Source organism: Etheostoma cragini, chromosome 12 (assembly GCF_013103735.1).
Source record: "Etheostoma cragini isolate CJK2018 chromosome 12, CSU_Ecrag_1.0, whole genome shotgun sequence".
Taxonomy (NCBI): Eukaryota; Metazoa; Chordata; class Actinopteri; order Perciformes; family Percidae; genus Etheostoma; species Etheostoma cragini.
The window spans coordinates 11,074,751-11,096,464 of NC_048418.1; the positions used below are offsets into that span (position 1 = coordinate 11,074,751).

Sequence of the window (21,714 nt, forward strand, 5' to 3'; positions counted from 1 at the left end):
ATTCTCTACTTTGTATGCATGAAGGAAGGAGAGACAGCAGTCTAGGCCAGGATTTCAGTTGAACATTAATTACTCCATGCCAAACAATACAACATTTACTACCCCTCTAGCTTAACACATGAGGAGACTTCTGTGACTGTGATTTAAATGTATTGGTATCTTTCTGTCTAATCCAAACCCTTCCAGATACATGTGCTCTTTAACCCAGCTGGCTCCTATGCTGTGGATGGTTTAAAGCCTGACACCTTGTATCGTTTCTCGCTGGCAGCCCGTTCTGAAATGGGTTTAGGCGTCTACACCCAGCCCATCGAGGCTCGCACCGCCCAGTCCAGTAAGTACATTTTTCCCTTGTGTCTTATGTCCTTGTTGTCAACTAACCGGTAATTTTTGTTGAGAAACCACTGCAAGCTGAAGCAGGTTTAGGTTCAGGCAGGAGAGTTTCATAGGGCTTAAGTCAGACAGCGTTGGCAACGTGAATGTCAAGTTAATTTCAGAACAACATAAAATGCTGACAGTGCAGCCATCCTGGTCAGCCTCACACTTCCACCACCTACCCCTCTGTCACCAACACTAACCCTCCTGTCCGTCTATCTGAGGAAAGGCCTTGTGTTCAAAGGTACGTTTAATGTGTCATGTTCCCACATTCGTGAGCTGTGCTGTGTTATTTTGCCTCATATCATTATGTGCATTTACAGTGCCAGCACTTAAAATGTCACTCTCTGCCAGCTGACTGCTGTTATTTTTGCTGTACCACCTCACCCAGAAGGCTTATATTCTTTACATTTGCCCTGAACAGAACTACATTTTATTTAAAACAAAAGTTTCAGATGAATAATTGTACCTTTCTAATTTGTACTTAAGTTATATCTATGGTATGCCTTAACTGGGAGAATGCAACTCCTGAACCTGCCAGAGAGTAGACATATCACTCGTTACAGAAACTCTCAGTCCACTCGCGGTGGTTAAGAGATGTAACAGAGTGGAGCTTCTGCCCTCACAGTAGACCTTTGAGTACAGACGACTTTAGAAACCTTCAGAAAAATTTAGTTTTTGCCTGCCATCAACTTAATCATGGAATTACGTTAATTAGTAACAGCTGATTTGTGCTAAATCGCACCGGTAAGCACATTTAAACACTCAAATTTTCACTTACATATGCCGCAAAATGCTGCATTATAGAACCCTAGCAGGCTGTGGTTGACACAGTAGAAAACAGTAAGGGAAGGATCAGATTTTGATTGGCTTTTTATTGGATACCGATATATCATGTTTTACTCATTAATGGTCTAGAAAAGAAAAGAATACAATAATGGATACCGATATATTACGTTTTACTTATCAATGGTATAGAAAAGAAAAGAATACAATAGACTGTACAGAAGGTATGGATATCTCTTTTTGAAAAATCTTTCCCCATTAGGACAGACACTGTCATTGAATAGCTAACATCTCTGACAACCTCAGAGTTATATAACTGTCAATTGAGATCACGAGTGGTGATGAGTCTGCGTCCTTGGGCCTCTTAACAGCAGGAGTCACAAGGACACTGAATCTGAAGAAAAGACTTTGGATTTCATGCGGCGGGAGGAACGTGTGGATGAAATAAGCATCAGCCCTGGAAAGGTTCTGAGGCAAATAGGCAGTGGGAAAGTGTGACATTTTCTAGTGCTGCATTAAAATGTTAGTTTCATTTTTTTTTAAGATTCAGAGCAATGAACAGAACTCAACTCTAAGATACAATACTGCAACCACTGCTACTCAGCTATAGGCTTGACACGGTCTGTAAAAGAAATGTAATGCTTTACCTAAAACAGTAAGGAAAATTATATATTTAAGTAACAATTGAATCTCAGTAGTTCAAGGTGCAATTCATAAGCAAACTAGCAGAATGCAGGATGGAAACCAGAGACAGCAGTAAAACAGTTCTGTATACAGTATGTATTAAATATATTGGGCTTCGTCATTTGGAGGAGGGAGAGGTAAATAGGTGTTTTATCTTCTTCATCTATAAATTTGTCTCTATTCTAAGCCCACTCTTTGTCTTGCTCATTTTTGCCTTGGAGGCGTATGTATTTCCTCTGGTGTTGTCCTCCCCTCATCCAATTTGACTTTGATCTAGCAGATTTTTCATCAGAACCTGAATGTCACAATCTATTCTGCTAATCATTAGCATTATTTTGATTCAGCCTGTCACCTTTTTGTAATACACATGTTATCAGGTCTTTGTGGTTTTCACTCGCTTGTGGATCATTGACCCCTTGAGGACACTCAGTTATCTTCTTTTTTTGGAAAGGCGGAGTTTCATGTTCTGGATTGAGTTTATTGAATTCACATTTGAGCTAACTGTTCATTGCTCTCCTTATATAATCTGAAATCTCATGGGCATGCTTTGTACGAACACCTTTGTTTGATTTTTTTTGTGGTTCTTTTTAAACTCCTCTAAAGAGGCCTTATTTGTAGAGTTGAATATGTTTGTGATTGAGTTAGATGCATGAAATGTATAAACAATATTGTGTTTGTTTCAGGTTTGTTCTTGTTCCCTATTTTAAAACTGTTTAATGGTTTTCTACCTCTGGACTTGAGAGTTTACATATATTTTAAAATACGGCTGTTGTAAATAATTAATTATTTTTATTTAGTAATTTATTAACCTTATAATTCCAGACTCTAGACATGTTCTACTGTATATGCTATTTGTGTTTATACACATACTAGCCAGAGTTGGTTGTTATCATAAAACAAAGCAAGGTGGGGTGGACAGTATTGAATTGAATCTGGCATGTTGGTATTAGGCAGAGACATTAAATAAAACATTGACGACGACGATAATGTAATTTTAAATACCCAAACCATACTGTCATTCAGATCAAAAAGGTTTGTAACAGAGCAGCACATTGTTACATTTAATCTTAAACATTTAGAAATTTGTCCCATTTGATAATAATAACAATATTGTTTTCCATTGTGGTGGCTACAAACCAGATGTTGACAATAGCTGGAACGTTCATGACTGTTAATTTATATGTAATGATAGGTTTATGTATGACTTCAAAGACAGCCCAGTGTATCTCAGCTGCAGCACTGATCAGGGTCTGACAAACACTGTTAGGAAGCCCAGAGCTTCTGCATCAATGTGTGAACACCAGTCAACACTCTCAAGCACTTGTTCACACACATCTATGATCGGTTTATTGCTCAATCAACATACTGCGAGAGGCAGCAGAAAGGGCAGTTAGGAACAAATTATGTCTTAATAACAACATGGCCTTGTTAAATTTTGGCCTATTGTATATTTGGTTCATCCCACCCGTGTATTTCATGGCCTCTCGCATAAATACAGTGCCAAACACAGCTTCAGAGTAGCCTAGTAATGTGTTTTTGCAGCCAATCTCTCAGTCCGGAGGTAGTATCCTGTTTAGTATGGAAGCTTTTTGTATTCAGTATAAAAAATGAAAATGTAATATTCCTTGCAATGTAATACATATGACCTACAGTATGAGAAAAAAATATTTCTGAATCTCACCAGCTCAGAAAGTAACTCAAAATAGACTTTCATAGGTACAGTACGTGGCATATCCAAAACACGGAAGAGGTTGCTGGACCCTGATATAACTTACCTCAGATAGAATCAAAATCTAAAAAGAAGACATTAAAACCAGCTTTGTAGTGTGTGACGGGCCTTCTTTATAGGGGCAACACATAAGCATAAATATTTAGATCATACATAAACATTGCATTTCCAGTGAAAAGACTAATGCTTTTTACCACGGTTTTCACTTTCCAAGCCTAATGTGGAATCAGGGTCCGAAATAAACAGCCACCAAGCACCAAATACAGGTAGATTTTCTGTTTGGCGAGTAACTCTCGGAAGGCCGCTTGGGCAAGAGGAAAACAAATGACGATGGACTTTTTTTTCTTCATTTTTCTTCATGAGGCGCAGGATAATCCTGCAAAAACATGAGACAAATGAAGCAGAAAAAACACAAGGAGCTCAGCAAAGCAAAAGCAGCAAGCAAAAAGATGTATTCTTATTGAAAACTACTACAATAAGGCGCCCCAGTCTACTAAACACTTAGGGCCATAGATACTGTGTGTAAAGCCTGTCCCAATTTGGCTTTCTTGAAGAAAAAAAAAGATTTTTTTTTTATACATGCTGTAGGTGGGGAAATTCCAAAATATTACATTGACATTTTTAATATTACATTTACATTTTCATATTGTCTACAGTACAAAAAGTTTTCACAGTTTTGCGTTAGTTTGCTTGCATTTTTGTTTATTTATTTTTGCTTGGTCCGTGCCCCCTGTACATGTGGTTGTGCTCCCCTCCCCCTACAGCCCCATCCGCCCCCCCTCAGGATGTACAGCTGGTCAGCCTGAGCTCGACCACTCTCAAGGTGAGTTGGGTGGCACCGCCCGCCGCTAGCCGCCACGGCGCCATTGTGCGCTACACAGTCAGCTACCAGGCCCTGGCTGGAGAGGACACAGAGCGGCATGAGGTGACGGGCATCGGCGCAGATGCCACCAGCTATTTGCTGGAGGGCCTGGAGAAGTGGACTGAGTATCAGGTGTGGGTGAGGGCACACACTCACGTGGGCCCAGGCCCTGAGAGTGCCCCAATGAGGATGAAAACCAAAGAGGATGGTAGGTAGAAACCTCCCCTTAAGCAGAGTGTTCTCAAACTCTCCTTTGCTTGAGGCTGCCTGCCAATATTTTCCCTCACTCCCTTCAACTCCTACTGAACATTTGTGTTCTGTTGATCAGTTTTGAATTAATGAGCCAATTGTGGTTGGTTAGGGGGTTATCTTCTCTTTTTTTCCTCTTTCCAGCTTGCTCTCTATGGCTTTAACACTTTACATCTACGACAGGTTAAGGCTCATCACCCCCGGTCCCCAGATCTGCACCACTTTCCTCTGCTTTCACTGTTTTAAATGCCTTCTTGTTTTCTTTCTTCTGTTCTGAGGAACAGAAGTGGAGCAGAACTCCCCCTCTCACTTCTATCACTCTTGCCTCTTTTACGCATTTGCTTCTTGTTTTGTTTTCAGTTTGATAGAGAGTGGCTGCTCCTAAGAGGGAGTCGTCTATAATTAATGTGTTTGAAGTTTGCTGCAACACAGCTAATTCATACTGAAATTAAGGGGATTACAGACATTGCTAGACCATATTCTGTCCAGCAGTGTTTTGGGGACATGGTAGACATAGAAGGCCTACACTGAGAAGAGATGATTCTGATTCATGGCCAAACACAGTGAAGTGAGGAAAATCAACAGCTCAGCATATTTTGACTATTTCCTCCCTCCCTCTCTCTTTCACTCTCTTTCTCTTTCTGTCTTACTATTGCATTCTGCATTCCCTCTCTCTCTCTTTTTGGTTTCCAGTGCCGGGAGCACCCCCCAGGAAGCTGGAGGTTGAGGCCATCAACTCCACAGCAATCCGGGTAACGTGGAAGCCGCCCCTGCAGGGGAAGCAGCACGGCCAAATCCGAGGCTACCAAGTCATCTTCTCTCGACTTGAAAACGGTGAACCGCGAGGCCAGCCTAACATCATGGATGTTGCCTTGCCAGAGGCACAGGTACTAGAAGATGTCTTACTCTTGATCAGTCTGTCTCTCTTTCACTGTCTTGTGTTCATTTCTCATTTTTCTCATTCTCCACTGTTCTCGTATTCCCTTCCATTCTCTGAGTTCACTCTTCATTTCCCCCATACCGGGTGCCACACATGGCATTTTCTTTCCGCCGACTGCAGTGTCCCTTTCCCCCCCCTCTTTTTCCATCTTTTTCCACATGTGACATTTCACTCTAAATTGGTACCCTGCTCCCACAGCTTTGGATTAGCTGTCGTAACAAGATCCATTCTAATTCTACAGTAATAGCTATTAAATATTTTATATGTGCAACATCAGGATGGGGCTTAGTGGAATCAATGCACCTCTCTTTGCCGGTTTTAGCAGTAATACATATGCACTGCCTTGTTACCATGTTCATATATTAGAGTTATTTTCCTGATGCCGCCCTTTACACACTAATGCAGGCTGCTTCAAATCGCCAAAAGCTATGTAACACAATGAGGTGGATGAGAGATTGTAATCCTTAAGAGGGATTCAGATATTCATGAATATCTTCAAACCAAAAAATCCCAATTCTCACTTTTCCCTCTTTTTGGGAGGGGAGACACCAGCTTGAAGCCTCCTTCTGATTGTTTGCCGGGAGTAACATTTGCACGGACACGCATTCACGCACATCCCCCATGGCCTTTTGCAAAAACATCTAATTTGAACAAGTAAGCGCTGGTTCAGCTCCCTGGCAGTGCGTGCTGCTGTGTCCTTGAGTGGGGCTATTAACCCTCATTTGCTTTGGCAAACACCCCACTGTCTTAAGTCTCATCATTACACAAGAGCAAGCACTGTCAAAGTTACTTTGAAATGACGTGTCAGATGTGCTTCATCCCAAGTGACGCAAAGTAGAAGCTTGGGGATCAGAGTTGTGTAACTGCCCGTGAATTCAGTGTTTAATACATAATGATTATTTTTTGCGTGGTTGTCAAGCCACCAAAGTGGCACATGGAACTTTTTGCTGGATAGAGCTGAGAATAACTGTAGAAGTGAGGCTCTTTCTGACATCGCCTGACCATATTCTTTACACCTCGTTGTCATTGTTATCTGACTTTGTAGTACGGGTGTTAACAACCAGGTCTGCATCATTTGGTCTGAAAGAAGACAAAGGCATGTCTTCCAGGAAGTGTTTGGGACATGTTTAGCGTAACTTTGTTTTGCATTATAAAAAACTACACTGAACATGACCCTTCTTGTTGTGCAAACAATTCCTTTTCTTCTTTGCTTCCAACTCCATTCTTCTCGTGTCCTCTTTTTGCACCCTAGCCAGTTGAGTAATTACCAGAGGCATGTGTGAGGGTTGCTTACCCTTGATTGTGTGATCTCAACAGATTGTTTTCTATGAAACAGCACTTACTGAGTAGCCAACCTGTAAGGACCTGCCCAGATGTCATTAAAGACCACACAGTCAGCCGATGCTCCCTTGTCCACGTCCACCCAACTGGTTTTTAGAACAATACCTCTTTTTCTCACACATCTTTCCATTCCCATACCCTGACAACAAATGAGGGAAGAAAGCAAAGATAACATGAGCAGACATGCTCACTGTTATATCAACCTTGTAGTAGGCGTTCCAGCTGGCTGAGAAGAGTTCATGACTCATCCTAGATTCATGCAAATCCCACAAACGCACACCTGTAATTGATGATGAATAACAGGAAGAAAAAAAAAACACTTGGCACATCCCATAGTGTTTCTCTCAAGAATTTGCCTCATGTGTTGTGAAATTGGTTCCATATCCACCCTTTCACCTGCATTGAATGCACAGTAAGCCTGCCAGGAGGAAAAGAAAAATCCATATTTTCCAGGGCTTTCACAATATGGCACAACCCCACCTTAGGCTTCACAAATCTAAGCAGACCGATTGGATTGCAGATTGTGTCAAAATCACTATAACCTCTCCCCTTGTTTTTGTCTCTTTGTTTCAAGTTCCTTTTCTCCTCTTCACCGTCTCTCAGGGTTAGCTGAAACACTGGGAGAAGAGCTAGGAGAGCATGCCTGTGCGTGGGCAGTTTAAGCGCCTCTTTTCTTTTCAAGCAGGAGCCCACACAGTGCCCTCATTTCCCTGCTAAATTTAAACCAGAGACCATGTTACGGTGTGATGTTATCGACCCCTTTCCAACCATGCTTCTATTGGGAAAGTGGCTTGAACCTGAGTGGGCAACCGCTCACAACGTAGCCTGCTCCATCACCATGTTCTCACAGCCACCTCTAGGCTCATGTGTTTCATATAGCCGTCTATAAAAGTTGATTTTGAAGCCATAAGCCTCTGTCTGTGTTTCTATACACTTTCTGTACAAGTTTGCCTTTCTCCAAAAGTTAGACTTTATTCAGCACTACTTTTCCAGGTTCATTTTGTTCCACCACTAAAGCGTTTACTTTGTGTGTGTGTTTGTGTCAGCGGGCTCGTGCGTGCGTTTGTGAGTGGGGGCGAGAAGGCCATGCCTCACTGCGTCTTTGGCCATCCCTTCCTCAGATTGGAGTTGAATGTGAATCAGAGAAAAAAGAGAAAAGAAGCACCTCAGCCCATTTCACTCCATCAATCATGACAGCTCCTTCTCTTCCACATCACTCGTTCCTCCCTTGTTCCCATTTTTATAGCCACACATCTCAGCCCATGTCATCACATTTGCATTCACCCGCCTGCAAATTATACCGTTCCGTTTCCACAAACGACGCTTATCAGCAATGATGTGTTTTCAGCTTGTGTTGGCATTCGAAATATAAATGGGAGATAATTTATAATTCTCCCATGGATTTAAGCAGAAAGCAAATACAGTTGCAATAGAAAGGGATTAAGCCCAAGATGAGATACTGTACGAACTCTTGCAAACCTTAATGTGGTTTCTGCTCTGTTGACACAGTGAGTGGAATCAACAATAAACAAATTAAGCAATTAGCCACATTGCAAACTGTTATTGATGGAGTTAAGTAGCAGCTGTTATTAAATGGTACTCTGTAGTGTTGCTACATTGGGGGAACATGAGGCAGCAGCTTTTGAATGTGTGAAGTGTCCCGAACCAGTCACACAAAGGTCTTTATCAACAACCAGCTAACTGATGCTTCAGTTAGCTGGTTGTTGATAAATACCCATTCACAGGGAGGAGGGCAGAGAAGTATTTTGTCTTTTCATATGCCAACAGTCAATGGTGAATGATGAACACATCTCTCCTGTGCACAATAAATCAGTAGTGTGTAAGACTTACTCCCTTTGTGGAAATCTGGAGAAGCAAGAAGGGAAAGATGGGCATGCAGGAAGGCAGGCACCACTGCCATTTTTTTTCTTGAAAAGGTGTCTACTGTATGAACTTCATGTTGTTCTTCTTAAAGGACTAGTTTACCTAAATTATGAAAAGACATTTTCTCAATTACCTTTCATGGTATGTGGATCACATAAAAAATAAGTGATTTTTCAATTAAAATAGCCCCAAATCATCACATATCCTTCACCATACCTAGAGATTGGCATGGGGTACTTTCCATAAAATCATGTCTCAGTGCAAATCATCCCAGCTGTTAGGCTAACTGAAATAAAACCATGCTAATCTCTATGTATGGTGAAGGGAATGAGATGATGTGGGGCTATTTTGATTCCAAAGGCCAAGGGAACTTTATCAGGTTGCAGTAGTATCCTGGATCCATAAAATAAAAATAAACATCTGTCTGCTTCTATGGGAATTTAACACAGGGGTGTGTATACTTATGCCCCCTGTATTTTAAGAAAGAAAGTGTATTTATTTACGATACATTATTCATTCACAAAGAAAATTGGTGTCCGTTAAGGTTGGATTTTTCCTCTCTTTTTTTTTTTTTTATTAGGCATTAAGATCAATTTCCAAAAGATGATTTTTTTCCTCCTTTAAGTCAACTTTAGCATGGGTTCCTGAATTTATGAGCAGCACTATAACTATCTGCATTGATTGATATCAAAAGAGGTATCATATTTTTTTGTAATTTAGGGGCTAGAGTTGTTAATTGTGACTTTGCCTCCTTCCCTAATCCCTTCATGCCAGCCTCTTCCATCTCTCCCAGTGTTCCCCACTCCACCAGCAGTTCTTGTAGTTACGCAATGTTTAAATGTAATTGCTTGCCGCCACCATCCTCACCCACTGTTCTTCTTCAGCCCCCTTTCTTGTGTGTTTTCCATTTTGTCCCACACCATTGTCACAAGTGTCATCTCTCCTGCCTTTTGTCAGCCAGCCCACCCATTGGTGAACTCCTCTGCGGTAGCTGAACTGTAGCGAGTTGCTGGTAAACACCGGCAGTTGCGTTCTGCATCGATGGGGTTTGATGTCACAGGGCTAGCATAGCAGCACTGGTAATAGGATTTCACGCTCGTCACCGACGGAGCCCCTCGGCACGAAATGGGCTTTCACTTCCCCTGGGAATCACTTGGCCAAGCACAGCGAGAAAAGAGAAAATTTTGAAAACATATTGAAATATAATGAATAAAAGGCCCTCCCTCCATTTCTGCAAAGAGGAAAAAGGAAATGCTTCAGAGATTCTGCATATTTAATGCGTTATGTCCACACTGGGATAGTTATCATACTGAATAGAGGTGTTCTGTGATTAAGGATGACAGAAGTTTTTATTTGATTTATAGGAAAATGAGAAACAAGGCAGTGCATCATAAGCAATAATACATTTCACAACCATTGCTCAACTTGGCTACACAATTTGTTTTATGCCATTCAACTTTATTCTTTTTTTACTCCTTTACTTTCAGCACACTCTCTCCCTCTGTGTTTTTTTCTTACTGCATGACTCTGTCGACACCTACATTGCATCTGTCTTTGAGTGAAAAAAAGACTAGTGCTTTTTTTCCTGTTTTGTTGTCTCTGACTCATTTCTCTCCCCATCCTGTGTCCTGTGTCTTCTCTCCCATCAGTGGAATATTGAGGAGTCCACCGAGCATGTGAGTAACCCTCATGTGTTGCTGCTGGGTTGTCTTGCTGGGCAGGAACTTCTCCCCCCTGCAATTTGGGGTTGCTGTGTGTGTTTGCCTGTTTGGATTATGATTTGTGTGTTTATTTCTGTGTAAGCCATGCTTGTAATCCACTTGGTGTGAATCCTCTTGAAAGATCATAACTCCATAACAGCCAGAGGTGTGTGTCCTGATGATTCCTGGTTTTTATATTAGTGTGTGTGTTGGTGTGTGTGTGTGTGTTCTCTAAGAACTACTACAAACACAAAGCATGAGGATTATTTTAACCGATGATTGCGTACAAGGCTAGGATTTCTACATTTTACCACAAGACAAACTTGTAGGCTGGGCATTCACGCAAATTTGAGGCAATTACTGCAGCGAGTGTGCAGCCTTTTCCCCTGTGTACAGTGCACTTAAAGGCTATGTGTCACTATCCCAGTGTGATGCTGACATTAATCAGGCTCGCCTAACCTGCTGTCTCCCCTACTGTTCAAATGACATGTCTATCTGAGGGGAGGAGTTGTGCGTTTTATCAGCTCCACACATCTCCAAGATTGCCACCAGCCTTTCATGTTCTTTTCATTTGCCTGGAGGACTGCTCACTGTTCCATGGCTGTCATGCAGCCCTTTGTTATGGCTTATTACCTTCTAGACATCATATTGCACTAGCATAAATGCAGAGCCACTTAATGTTCCTAGTCAGAAATAGAAACCTGCCAGAATAAAAATACTGCATTCAAACAGGGTCAATGTTGTTATAAAAAAGGTTTAATGTCTTCATTTGTTCAATTTATTTTTGGTACTAGTTTCCTCTCTCACAGAACTACTTAATTAATCTAGTGACAACCTACAAAGGTTGAGGGATGCTGAGTACTTTGGGTTATCTGTTTATATATCAACAACGGATGTTTTCTTTCTTCACAAAAGAGCAAGCAGGATGTGCGCAGATCATTTAATTTAACAGCTAGTTAAACAGAAATATGTTTACACACTACTCATGGCCAGATTTCTTCAGGGACAAAGGCTTGCCTCCTCTCCTCCTCTTTAGATGTGTTGATTAACAATTGACAGACACAGAGCTAGACAATGTCAGAAGATGACATCTATTCACACATCTTTATTATTTCTTTAGCAGTAATGTTTAGGTAAAAGCAGTCTGTGTCTAGTGACTAGCAAGAGACAGATGTCAACAGCAAAAACATTAGCATTTCTTGTTGACCCATGTTAACAGGGCGTAGGATTCTGAACCAATTTTTTCATATAGTTATGGCATTTTTAAGGCTAATCGACACAAATAGAACACAACTCAAATGTTTCCCTTGAGCAAAAAAATTCCAGAAGTCTATGTATTTATGTTAAAATTGCTGCCCATTTTCTACAGTACTAAGGAAATTGGTGTAGGGAGGCTTGTAGAGAAGATTCTATTTCTATAACTAGTCGACTTGATAATCTCTGTAATGCCCTTTGGTGCAGCTCTAAGCATTTGCTCTGAAGGAAACTTTGAAGCCTTGCCTTTTTTTATTTCTGCTGAGTTTCAAAAGTGTTACTAGACCCAATTTGACCTTGCCAGAATAGGGGAAAAATGATATCTGTGGCTGCCACCGCTGAGACTGTTAAAGCCATTTTGTAAGATTAAAGTAATGAGACGTCCTCCATAAAGTTAAAACGGTTTTATGATACAGTAATTTAGCTTTTTCTCCCCTGTCTTTCTTAAGGGCTAGTATGGGAAAACCAAATGTCCCTTAAAGAGAGGACAGTAAAAAAGCATTGTCAAACAGAGCTGGCCTATATACACTATTAAATGTTGTTCTATGGTTAGAAAATTAAAACTTCAGTATTTAGAGAAACAGCAATAGGGCAAAGCCGTATAATATTCCAAGATTATTAGAAGTTTACGAGGAGTTCCAGCAGGAGGGCTTGAAGCCATTGGCCTAATCATCCTCTCAGTGGCCCCAGTAAGGAACAGAAAACTCCAGCATGTGTGCTCAAGCCACATTAGTTTGTTCTTGGTATTGAGTCTGCTCTCATGTCTGCGTGTATCATTATGTGCGTGAAACGTTATGGTTTGTACGGACATGCATGAATACTTAAGTACATAGTATGTAAACTTCACATCGCTTAGTATGTGTTAGGGCTGGGCAACATATTGATATTATATCAATATTGTGATAAGAGACTAGATATTGTCTTAGATGTTGGATATCGTAATATCGTGATATGACAAAAGTGTTGTCTTTCACTGGTTTTAAAGGCTGCATTACAGTAAGGTGATGTACTTTTCTGTACTCACCAGACTGTTGTAGTACTGTAGTAGCTGTTTTACTATTCACATTTTACCCACTTGGACGTTATGTCCACTTTACTAATGATTATTTAGCTAAATCTAAGTGTGAAGATATTTGGTTAAAGAGCCAATTGTCAACCCTAGAATATCGCCACAGTATTGATATTGAGGTATTTGGTCAAGAATATTGTGCTATCTGATTGCCTCCCTAGCGCCCAGCCCTAGCATGTGCATTTACTTACGTGTGTGTATGTCTGTTTACATGTGGGCTTTATTTAAGCTCAGAGAGTGTTTAATTCTGTGTGGGTGTGTTTTTATTCAGACTGATGCGGTCTGGTGAAGTGAGTGCCAGCACTGCAGCAGGTTACCAATAATGGTGTGTTATCTCAGTTGTTTGTTGTGGTTGTTCTGCTGCCTGTTTGTTCCTGACTGTTAAGGTATTGATTTGTTCAACCACCAAAGTGTGTCTGTGTTTTTTAGACTGTTTAACCCAATTTGCATGAGAATCCAGAGGAGAAGAAATACCAAGATTAAAACCTAATTATTTATAAAAAAGAAAAATAAGAAGTGTAACATCTGTCTGATGTTATTTTTCATCTTTAAGATTTATGAAGACTATTTACAGTATGACCCACAGTCAGAAGTGTACAGTTTGTGGGCTTTTATAGACTGCAGTGTAGTGATGATCCTAAGCTCCTCTAGGTATAATCTCATTCTTATCCATGCAGCAGGGATGAACACTGATACACAGGTGACGTTGTTGTTCTTTTGGTTGGTTTGTTGGTTAATGGGTTTAGAGTGTGCCTTACGATTGGGCCCTGGAGTTTTTCTTGACTAAGAAAAGTTCCAGGTCCTGGTTGGGTGCCTTTTAAAACCTTTCTCTGTTAAACGCTTCAAATGTTTTGTTTCCTATTATAGGGAAATTGATCAGGAAATTACAACTGGATGGAGAAGGGGATTTGATCTAATTTGGTTTCTGTTGGTGCTGTGTGTTTTATGAGGGCAATCGGAGCTTGTGTGAAAAGGGGGTTTTTATGTTTTGTTTTTTGCCATTAGGGCGGTCCCGCTCAGACTCACTTATTCCTTATAATCTCTGACCTCTGGATTTGTCCATTTTGCAGGAGGCCATCATTGGTGGACTGCACTCTGAAACCACTTACTCTGTCACTGTAGCAGCATACACCACCAAGGGAGACGGAGCTCGAAGCAAAGCTAAAGTCATCACCACGACTGGAGCAGGTCAGAGTTGGTTTTATCAGGGTTATCATGTAAGATCATGTAAACCTGAGATCAGGTTAGTTTTAGTGGAATGCTACATGTATGTTAGCTTCAACACCCTGACTACTGGTTACCATAACTAACTGGTGTTGAAGTTAAATGAGAAAGGCACGTAACCTTCATATCTTCATATGTAGTGTATTAGTGAGCTTTTAAAGGCGCTGGTGAATTTAGTTACTAGCCGTTTCCAGTCCAAGTGATGAGCTAAGCTAACCAGCTACTAGCTCTAGCATTATTTTTAACATACAATATTGAATTGGTATTAATTTTCTATTAACTATTTGCCAGAAACCAAAAAAGCATATTTTCCAAAATTATGAACTATTCAAAATTAATCTGAGGGTTGGATAGTTCCTGCATATTTTGAAGAATCACAACAAAATGTACTCTTTCTTTCTTTTATCAGTGCCAGGCAAGCCCACCATGATGATCAGCACCACAATGGGCAACACAGCACTGACGCAGTGGCAGCCGCCTAAGGAAATGGTGGGGGAGCTGATGGGCTACCAGCTGCAGTACAAGCGCACTGATGAAGAAACCTACACCTCACGCGAGCTGAGAAAGACTGACGACCATTACACTGTCACTGGGCTGCACAGAGGCGCCACCTACGTCTTCCGCCTCAGTGCCCGTAATCGTGCAGGCCTCGGCGAGGCCTACGTAAAGGAGATTAGCACCCCTGAAGACGTACCCTCAGGTTTCCCGTTCAACCTTCAAGTCACAGGGCTGACCCAGTCCAGCACCCAGCTGACTTGGGAGCCCCCACTGCAAGCCGAAAGGAACGGGAAGATTGCATACTACATGGTTGTGTACAGGGACATCAACAGTCAGCAGAACAGCACCAACCGCACGGCAGACACGCATATGACTATCCAGGGCCTTAATCCTGACACCACCTATGACATCCGGGTGCAGGCGTTCACCAGTAAGGGCGGGGGACCCCTCAGCCCCAGCATTCAGAGCAGGACCATGTCCAATGGTAGGACACATGGCTGATATTAATACATAAACATGGCAGAGGTGTTTGATTTGAAAACAAACACTCAGGATTTAATACATGCACACATAATCATTACACACTCATGGATATCTACAAATGCAACCTTGCCCACAACATAGATTTTGAACATTATAGCTGGCTCTTATTCTACAGTGCCAGGTCTTTCTCATCTACCATTCAGTACATTACAGCACTGTGTGTATTGATTTATAGAGTACTAATCTCATTACACGCTATAGTCACATTACCATGCCTCCTCATTCTCCCTCCCATTAGACACAATTCTGAAGCATGCCCAGCATGTACCTCCTTTTTTATTTTATAATCTTATAAATGTACTGTATGATTTCTTATTTATAACCAGTTGTGTGTGATGCCTATTTTAAGACACATATTGCCACTCCCACTGCCATATACATATCTTGGTAATTACAGAGATCTCTGCCTGTTGTGTATGTCTCGTTGCGGCTTAGGGAGATGAAAGCTATTTTTATATTATTTATAACAAAGCGTGAATGAGATTGTTGATGTTTATGGTACCTCCCTGTGGCTTGTCGAGTTTGGTCATAAGGTATCGCCATGGAATATGTTTTCATTGTTTGCTAAGGGGGTTACTTGCTGTACTGTACAGTAGTGTGAAATTTTATTACAAGCAGAACTTACGTTTTGTGGTGTACAAAATGGCTTACTAAGATATTAATCAAAGAATGTTCCCACCCTAGATTTTCCCACCTTGAACTTTGGTGTCAAAGCTGTCATGAAAACATCTGTCCTCCTCACCTGGGATTTGCCACCAAACTACAAATCCCAAGTGCCTTTCAAGGTGAGTGCCAAGATTTCAGCAATCCTGATAAGAATCCTCATCTACTTTTGCAAGGACAGACTCAAGAAATTTCACCATGAACACAATTTGCTTAAACTTTACCTTAATGAAAACTTTTCAGTGGTTTTATGAACTGTAAAACTTTGTTTTATATCATTGTAGATTTGTACATTTTTAACTACCAAAATACAATAGAAAAATGATTTAAAAAATATTTCCTTGGAAAGCTATTCCTGTCATTGTTACTATAACACAATGTATAACTTGCACTACTGTACATATATTTGTAACATAATTGTATTGCAGCGCCACATTGAGGACTGTTAACACTTTCACCAAGTGACTGTCCCTGTTTGCACTGAAAAATCTATAAAGCTAGATTCATGCTCATTTATGAGGTATAATAATCTGTAAAAATGATACTATATCAATTACCACTTCATGGTAATGAAGCAAAGACAACTTGAAGTGAAAAAAAATATTGGATATACACCAATGGGAAAGTGTGACACTGAAGGTCATGAGATGAGGTGTCAGGGCACCTCCCTTAGGACCATGCTGCTTTTTTCCATGTGTCTGTGTGTGTGGGGAGACTAAAAGGATAGAGTATTGCATTTGTCTGGAGGATATACATTTTGTGTACTATGTATGTTACCTTAAACTATAACTCCCTTGTGTGCTCACAGATCTTGTACAACCAGCAAAGTGTGGAAGTGCAGGGAAATCTGAAGAGGAAGCTGATCGCGCAGCTGCAGCCAGACACAGATTACTCTTTTGTGCTGACAAGCAGGGGCAACATTGCTGGGGGTCTGCAGCAGCAGGTGTCCATCCGCACTGCCCCTGACCTGATCAAGACTAAGCCCAGCACACATCAGGCGCAGGGTGGTAAAATGACCATCAACCTGCCTAAGGTCTTGACTACCACACGTGTCAGGTCAGTACTGAGACACATTGGACCAAACGCACAGGCTAGCTTCAACTCTGGGCATAAATTCACCAATAAATGATTATTGTTGATAGCCAGTAGACTCAATTCAGTTTTTTTTTTTAAATTAGCATAAGGCATAATGTACCTTAATTTGTGTTTGATTCTCCAATTGTATAAACACTACAAAAGAACAAGACAAGACATGAACAAAGGAATTTGTACTTAAAATGTTTACACTCATGGGCAAAAAAACATTCAGAATCATTCAGAAGCTAATTTAACTGCAACCCTCAACAACCTGTCTTATAGCAACAGCAGCACAAGTAGCTCACTTGTATCTGATCATTACTAAGCCTGTTTTTAAACTTAAAACTTAAACTTTTAAACTCAGCCTACTTCATGACACAGCGGCTAATGATAATCGAGGCTTTCAACATCAGTTCAAGCTGTATTATCTTTTGACTCAAATTGTTAAGAGCAGATCTGTGCCTGACCCCGACGAGAAAAGCCTTTCCTTCAGACCTTCAGACACACACTTACAGACACATCTGAGTAGGGGAGTGCACAGGGTTGATGGGTAAAAAGATTACAGGGCTGGCCAAGCTCCAGCTCAGATTGACAGGTAAAGTGTGTGTGTGTGTGTGTGTGTGTGTGTGTGTGTGTGTGTGTGTGTGTGTGTGTGTGTGTGTGTGTGTGTGTGTGTGTGTGTGTGTGTGTGTGTGTGTGTGTGTGTGTGAGGGGGGGGGTTGAGGAGTCTTGTTGTACATGTCTTCTCCCATTCCCAGACATGACTGACTGTTGAATCACAGAGTCGATGCCTGGAGAGAAGGGGAAAGGACCAGCTGCTTTCACTGTCAGCAGCAGCTGATTTTTACAAGTGGTTGAATGCCGCAGTAGGGGAAAAACTTTGAGCTGAGAGAAGACAGACTGGAAAAATAAGAGAGACACAGCAAGAGAGAGAGCCAGCACATAGATAAACACAGGCACGGATGTTTGGACATTGTGTACTCACAAGCACGTTCATCACCTGACTTCTTTCTTAGTTTGACCCTTAACTCTTAAATGTATTTCTTCTTCTTCTTTTTCTTCTAATTTGGTCTATAATGATAGCAGTAAAATAACACACACACACACACACACACACACAAGTAGTCACAACGCTGGTCCTATTAACCTAAGGAGTCCTATGGGGATCACTATTAGCTGAAGGCTCCTCTCACTGGGATAGTGTTTGTTCCAGTCTACATGGCAGATGTTCTTAGTGATTAGCCATTAATTGGAGAATGCAGTGCCAATCTGCTGGAGTTCGACCTTGGTTGGACCCGCTTGTGTAACACTCAAGTTTTGAATTCAGCCCAGCAAGCCTCACAGTGAAAGTATGTCTTACTGAATGTTTTGACTGTGCTATTAATGCGCTTGGCCTACTTTGATCTCAGCGTGTATGTGCTTCAGTCTGTCTTAACACAGGATTTATTTTTCTTGGCAGGTGGTATTACATTGTAGTGGTGCCGGTGTCCCAGTCAACGCGCCGGTGGAAGAATCCAGACGAGATGGACCTGGATGAGGTGAGTGCCAGCCGGTGGCTGATATGCTAATGTGCCGGGTCATAGGTCACCAATAGCATCTCCTGTTCCAACTGGGTAGGAAGTCACTGGTTGAAGCTAATTAGCGCTACCCTTCTGGGCCCAGGGAGGGGGGGTGGAAGGGCAGAGAGATTTTAAACAATGACTCACTCTGGCAGGTGGGGAATGTCCTGATTGGATGCCAGGTCTGCAGACAGTACCCATCTGCTTAATCCAACAGTTTGAGTGCACAGAGAATAGTCTTAATCTTTGGCAACTCCAAAGAAAGTTTTACATAAGGTATTTAAATGAGAATAAAGATTTATGATTGCTTTATTATTCTTTTGAATAAAGGTCTTCCACACCCACAAGAGAATTGAAGCTAAATGGCATGCCTAAATATTAATAGCATAATTTTTAAGTAAACTGCGAGGCTTGTTGGTTTGGATCGCTATTGTTCAAGCTCCCTGAAGAAATAGTAGAAGAGACCAAGAGAGAGATGGGACTCTCTGAGTCATTAAACAATGAGCAGGCCATTGTCTCCTCCCTCCGACATAATGATTTAATAAAGCTACATCTGGAGCCGCGCATGAGACATTGCTGACAGAAAACAAAATGCTGCTGAAAACACAATGCTGCAGTGCTGTATGCTCCTCCTCATTTATTAAGCAGGCTGGCAGTCATGCTGGGATTGTGTGCTGGAGCAAGCACTAATTGCTCACTTGGTAACTTGGCTACATTGTTTGCAAAGTTATATCACTGAGCAAAGGGCATTTAAGCTGTGTGAAATCATTAACTCTTATTTGGAGGCATAGTTATAACCAGACCTGGACATGTGTGAATGCAAAAGTTTGTTGTTTTTAGATTTGAGAGAAGTTGGTGGAAGTTGTTTAATGCACATAAATTAGAAAAAGAAATTCCACTAAATAAATTAGATTTTTCACACAACCAACAAAGATTTTCTTGCCCAAAGTCCCAGTGATTGTCAAATGTATTATTACATTTCTCCCTGAAAGGAGATCAGAGGTCAGGGTTCTACTCACTTTAACATTTGTTGCCAAACTTGAACTAAACCTTTGCTCTCTTATGTTTTCTACAGCTGCTGAAGTCAAGTGAAGGCCCTTCCCTGAGGCGCCGACGTCACCTGGATTCTTCCAAGCCTCACATTGCTGCCAAGTTGGCCTCACTGCCGGCCACCTTCACCGTGGGTGATGAGAAGAGGTACAACGGCTTCTACAACAAGCCCCTGACCAGTCCGCAGGAGTATCTCTGCTTTGTCCTGGCCGTGCTTCGATACGAAGGGACAGACAGCTCTGCTAATTATGTAAGAGACACACATGCACAGATAAAATTAAAATTTCCACTTACTAATTAAGGACTGACAATCATTCACGACAGCATAACCCATAGTAGTTTTTTTATGCCTGAGTAAAGGCCAGTCCTGAGCCTGAATTTACCTAAGCCTATTCTGTTTATTTATCCACTTGTTGCCTTTTTTTTGGACAAACAAAATAAGTTTATCTCCCATCCTCAGACTCTAACCATGCTGCCCCTCAAGCGTTTCCAGAATGGTAGATGCAATCGAAATTGATGTGTTTTTTACTGTCACTTACCCTTTAATACAGCTCCCTCTAAAAGTCATTGCAGCTTGTACTGATAACTCACCCACTAGCCATGCAGATCTCTTTACAATGCTTATACAAGACTCTTAGCTTTTTAAATGGAGACCCTATGCACTAGTCAAACAGCAATAACATGGAGGCCCATCTCTCCATGGGATGGTTTGGAGTAAACTTCACTGCAGGAAAAACTAGAGTCTGCAATTGGTCTGGACTCTTCTACTACCCGGGACATGCATATTCAGTAGCTGGGCCCTGGGCAACCACAAAGTGAGAGAGAGCAAGTACTCCATGTCCGAAACCAAATCCCAGACTTTTCACCTATTTCTTTCTCTTCTCGCTCCCCTCTCAGTTTTTTTTCTTTCGCGCACTCTCTGCTTCTCTGTGTTTCTCTCCCTCTCCTCATCTTTCTCGACCGTGAAGAGAGCAGAGGAGATTGATTACTGTGGCTGGAGTTAAGAGAGATACGAGGGTCTGGTCACAGGGCCTTGGGAGTCTGTAAAGCAGACCTGATTCCCTTGAAATGCTGCTTTAAATTTCACCTACGGCCCCCCCATCACGCCGTAATCCCCCACTCCTTTGCTCAGAGATGGGGAGGGAGGTGCGAAGGAGGCTATAGTGGGCAGCCGTGATACACTTGACTTCAAAGGAGATGCTTAAACCCCATTGCTGCACAACACTCTCCCTGCACCTGCCAGACACACCAGGTTGGCTCAGTGGTGCTCAAGATATCTTTTTCTTTGTACTGTGTACTTAAACTGAGTAGCACCCTCCCCCCTTTAAACTAAATTGCTTGGATTAATCATGCTTCCCTCACAAGCTGAGTCAATCAATGTGTTTACCTTCACTTTGGTAACCTGGTTATTGACGCCTTCCTGCAGTTATCTCATTTTTTAAACTTCATGCAAGTCAGACACCTGATATTCTTAACTCGGGTAAAAGCTTACAGAAACTTAGTTACCAGAGCTACATTGCTGGGCATTTTTTTATTGACTATACATATTTCCAACAGTTTTATAACAGAATTTTTCATGTGCATGACAAAGGGAAGATGTCACTCAGGGATCAATGAAAAGATTGTTACTCGTAGCAGTTCATCCTTGTACCCAAAATAATTCTAAAGTCAAATGTTCAGGCTGAAAAAAGAAGCCTGAATTAGATGACACAGCTGAACAGTAGACGGTTTGCAAAAAATCAGACGTGTGCTCAAAGAAACAAGAAACTGGCAGTTTCTTTGAATAAAAAAACTCTCTTCAGGCTGCAGAATCCTGTCACAAATTCACTCAAAATGCCATCCTTGGTTCAAAAATACAGTCAAGTAGAGGAAAGAAATTCAATAACTGACCTGCCACATACAGTAAACATGGAATATACAGTAACAAGTGTACTGCAGTGCATGTGAACAGCTTGATTTCCTCATTACTCCCAGTGGCCTGGTTTCTTGTGTGCATGAAAACATACTGAATTCTAAGGTGGTAACTACAGACATGCTGTCATTGATTGCTGCACAAATCTCCTAACCGCGCACTCTTTGGGAAATTCAGATACCATAGCAGTATTTGTTTTTGTCACCCTCAACGCGACACTTTTAAACGTTTACTACCAAACGCAAACAGGTACAAAAGGTAAAGCGTGCAGCGAGATCGAGCAGTTGGCAGAAGCTGCCTCTAGCAGGATCTTCACCA

At 41.4% G+C, this 21,714-nt stretch overlaps 1 protein-coding gene across 28 annotated transcripts in view; it reads left to right on the forward strand.

Annotated features, from left to right (window-relative positions):
* LOC117954876 (receptor-type tyrosine-protein phosphatase F) overlaps positions 1-21,714 on the forward strand; it is a 170,369-nt gene that overhangs the window by 112,850 nt on the left and 35,805 nt on the right. For 14 of the 28 annotated variants that reach the window (XM_034888920.1, XM_034888930.1, XM_034888923.1 and 11 more), the window contains 10 exons: positions 187-331; positions 4,336-4,641; positions 5,376-5,569; positions 10,497-10,523; positions 13,941-14,058; positions 14,504-15,076; positions 15,820-15,920; positions 16,607-16,854; positions 18,335-18,413; positions 19,510-19,734. In XM_034888920.1, coding sequence (XP_034744811.1) covers positions 187-331; positions 4,336-4,641; positions 5,376-5,569; positions 10,497-10,523; positions 13,941-14,058; positions 14,504-15,076; positions 15,820-15,920; positions 16,607-16,854; positions 18,335-18,413; positions 19,510-19,734 — 2,016 coding nt within the window. The remainder of the gene's footprint in view (positions 1-186; positions 332-4,335; positions 4,642-5,375; positions 5,570-10,496; positions 10,524-13,940; positions 14,059-14,503; positions 15,077-15,819; positions 15,921-16,606; positions 16,855-18,334; positions 18,414-19,509; positions 19,735-21,714) is intronic. The other 14 variants (XM_034888936.1, XM_034888947.1, XM_034888937.1 and 11 more) reach the window with 3 other exon arrangements.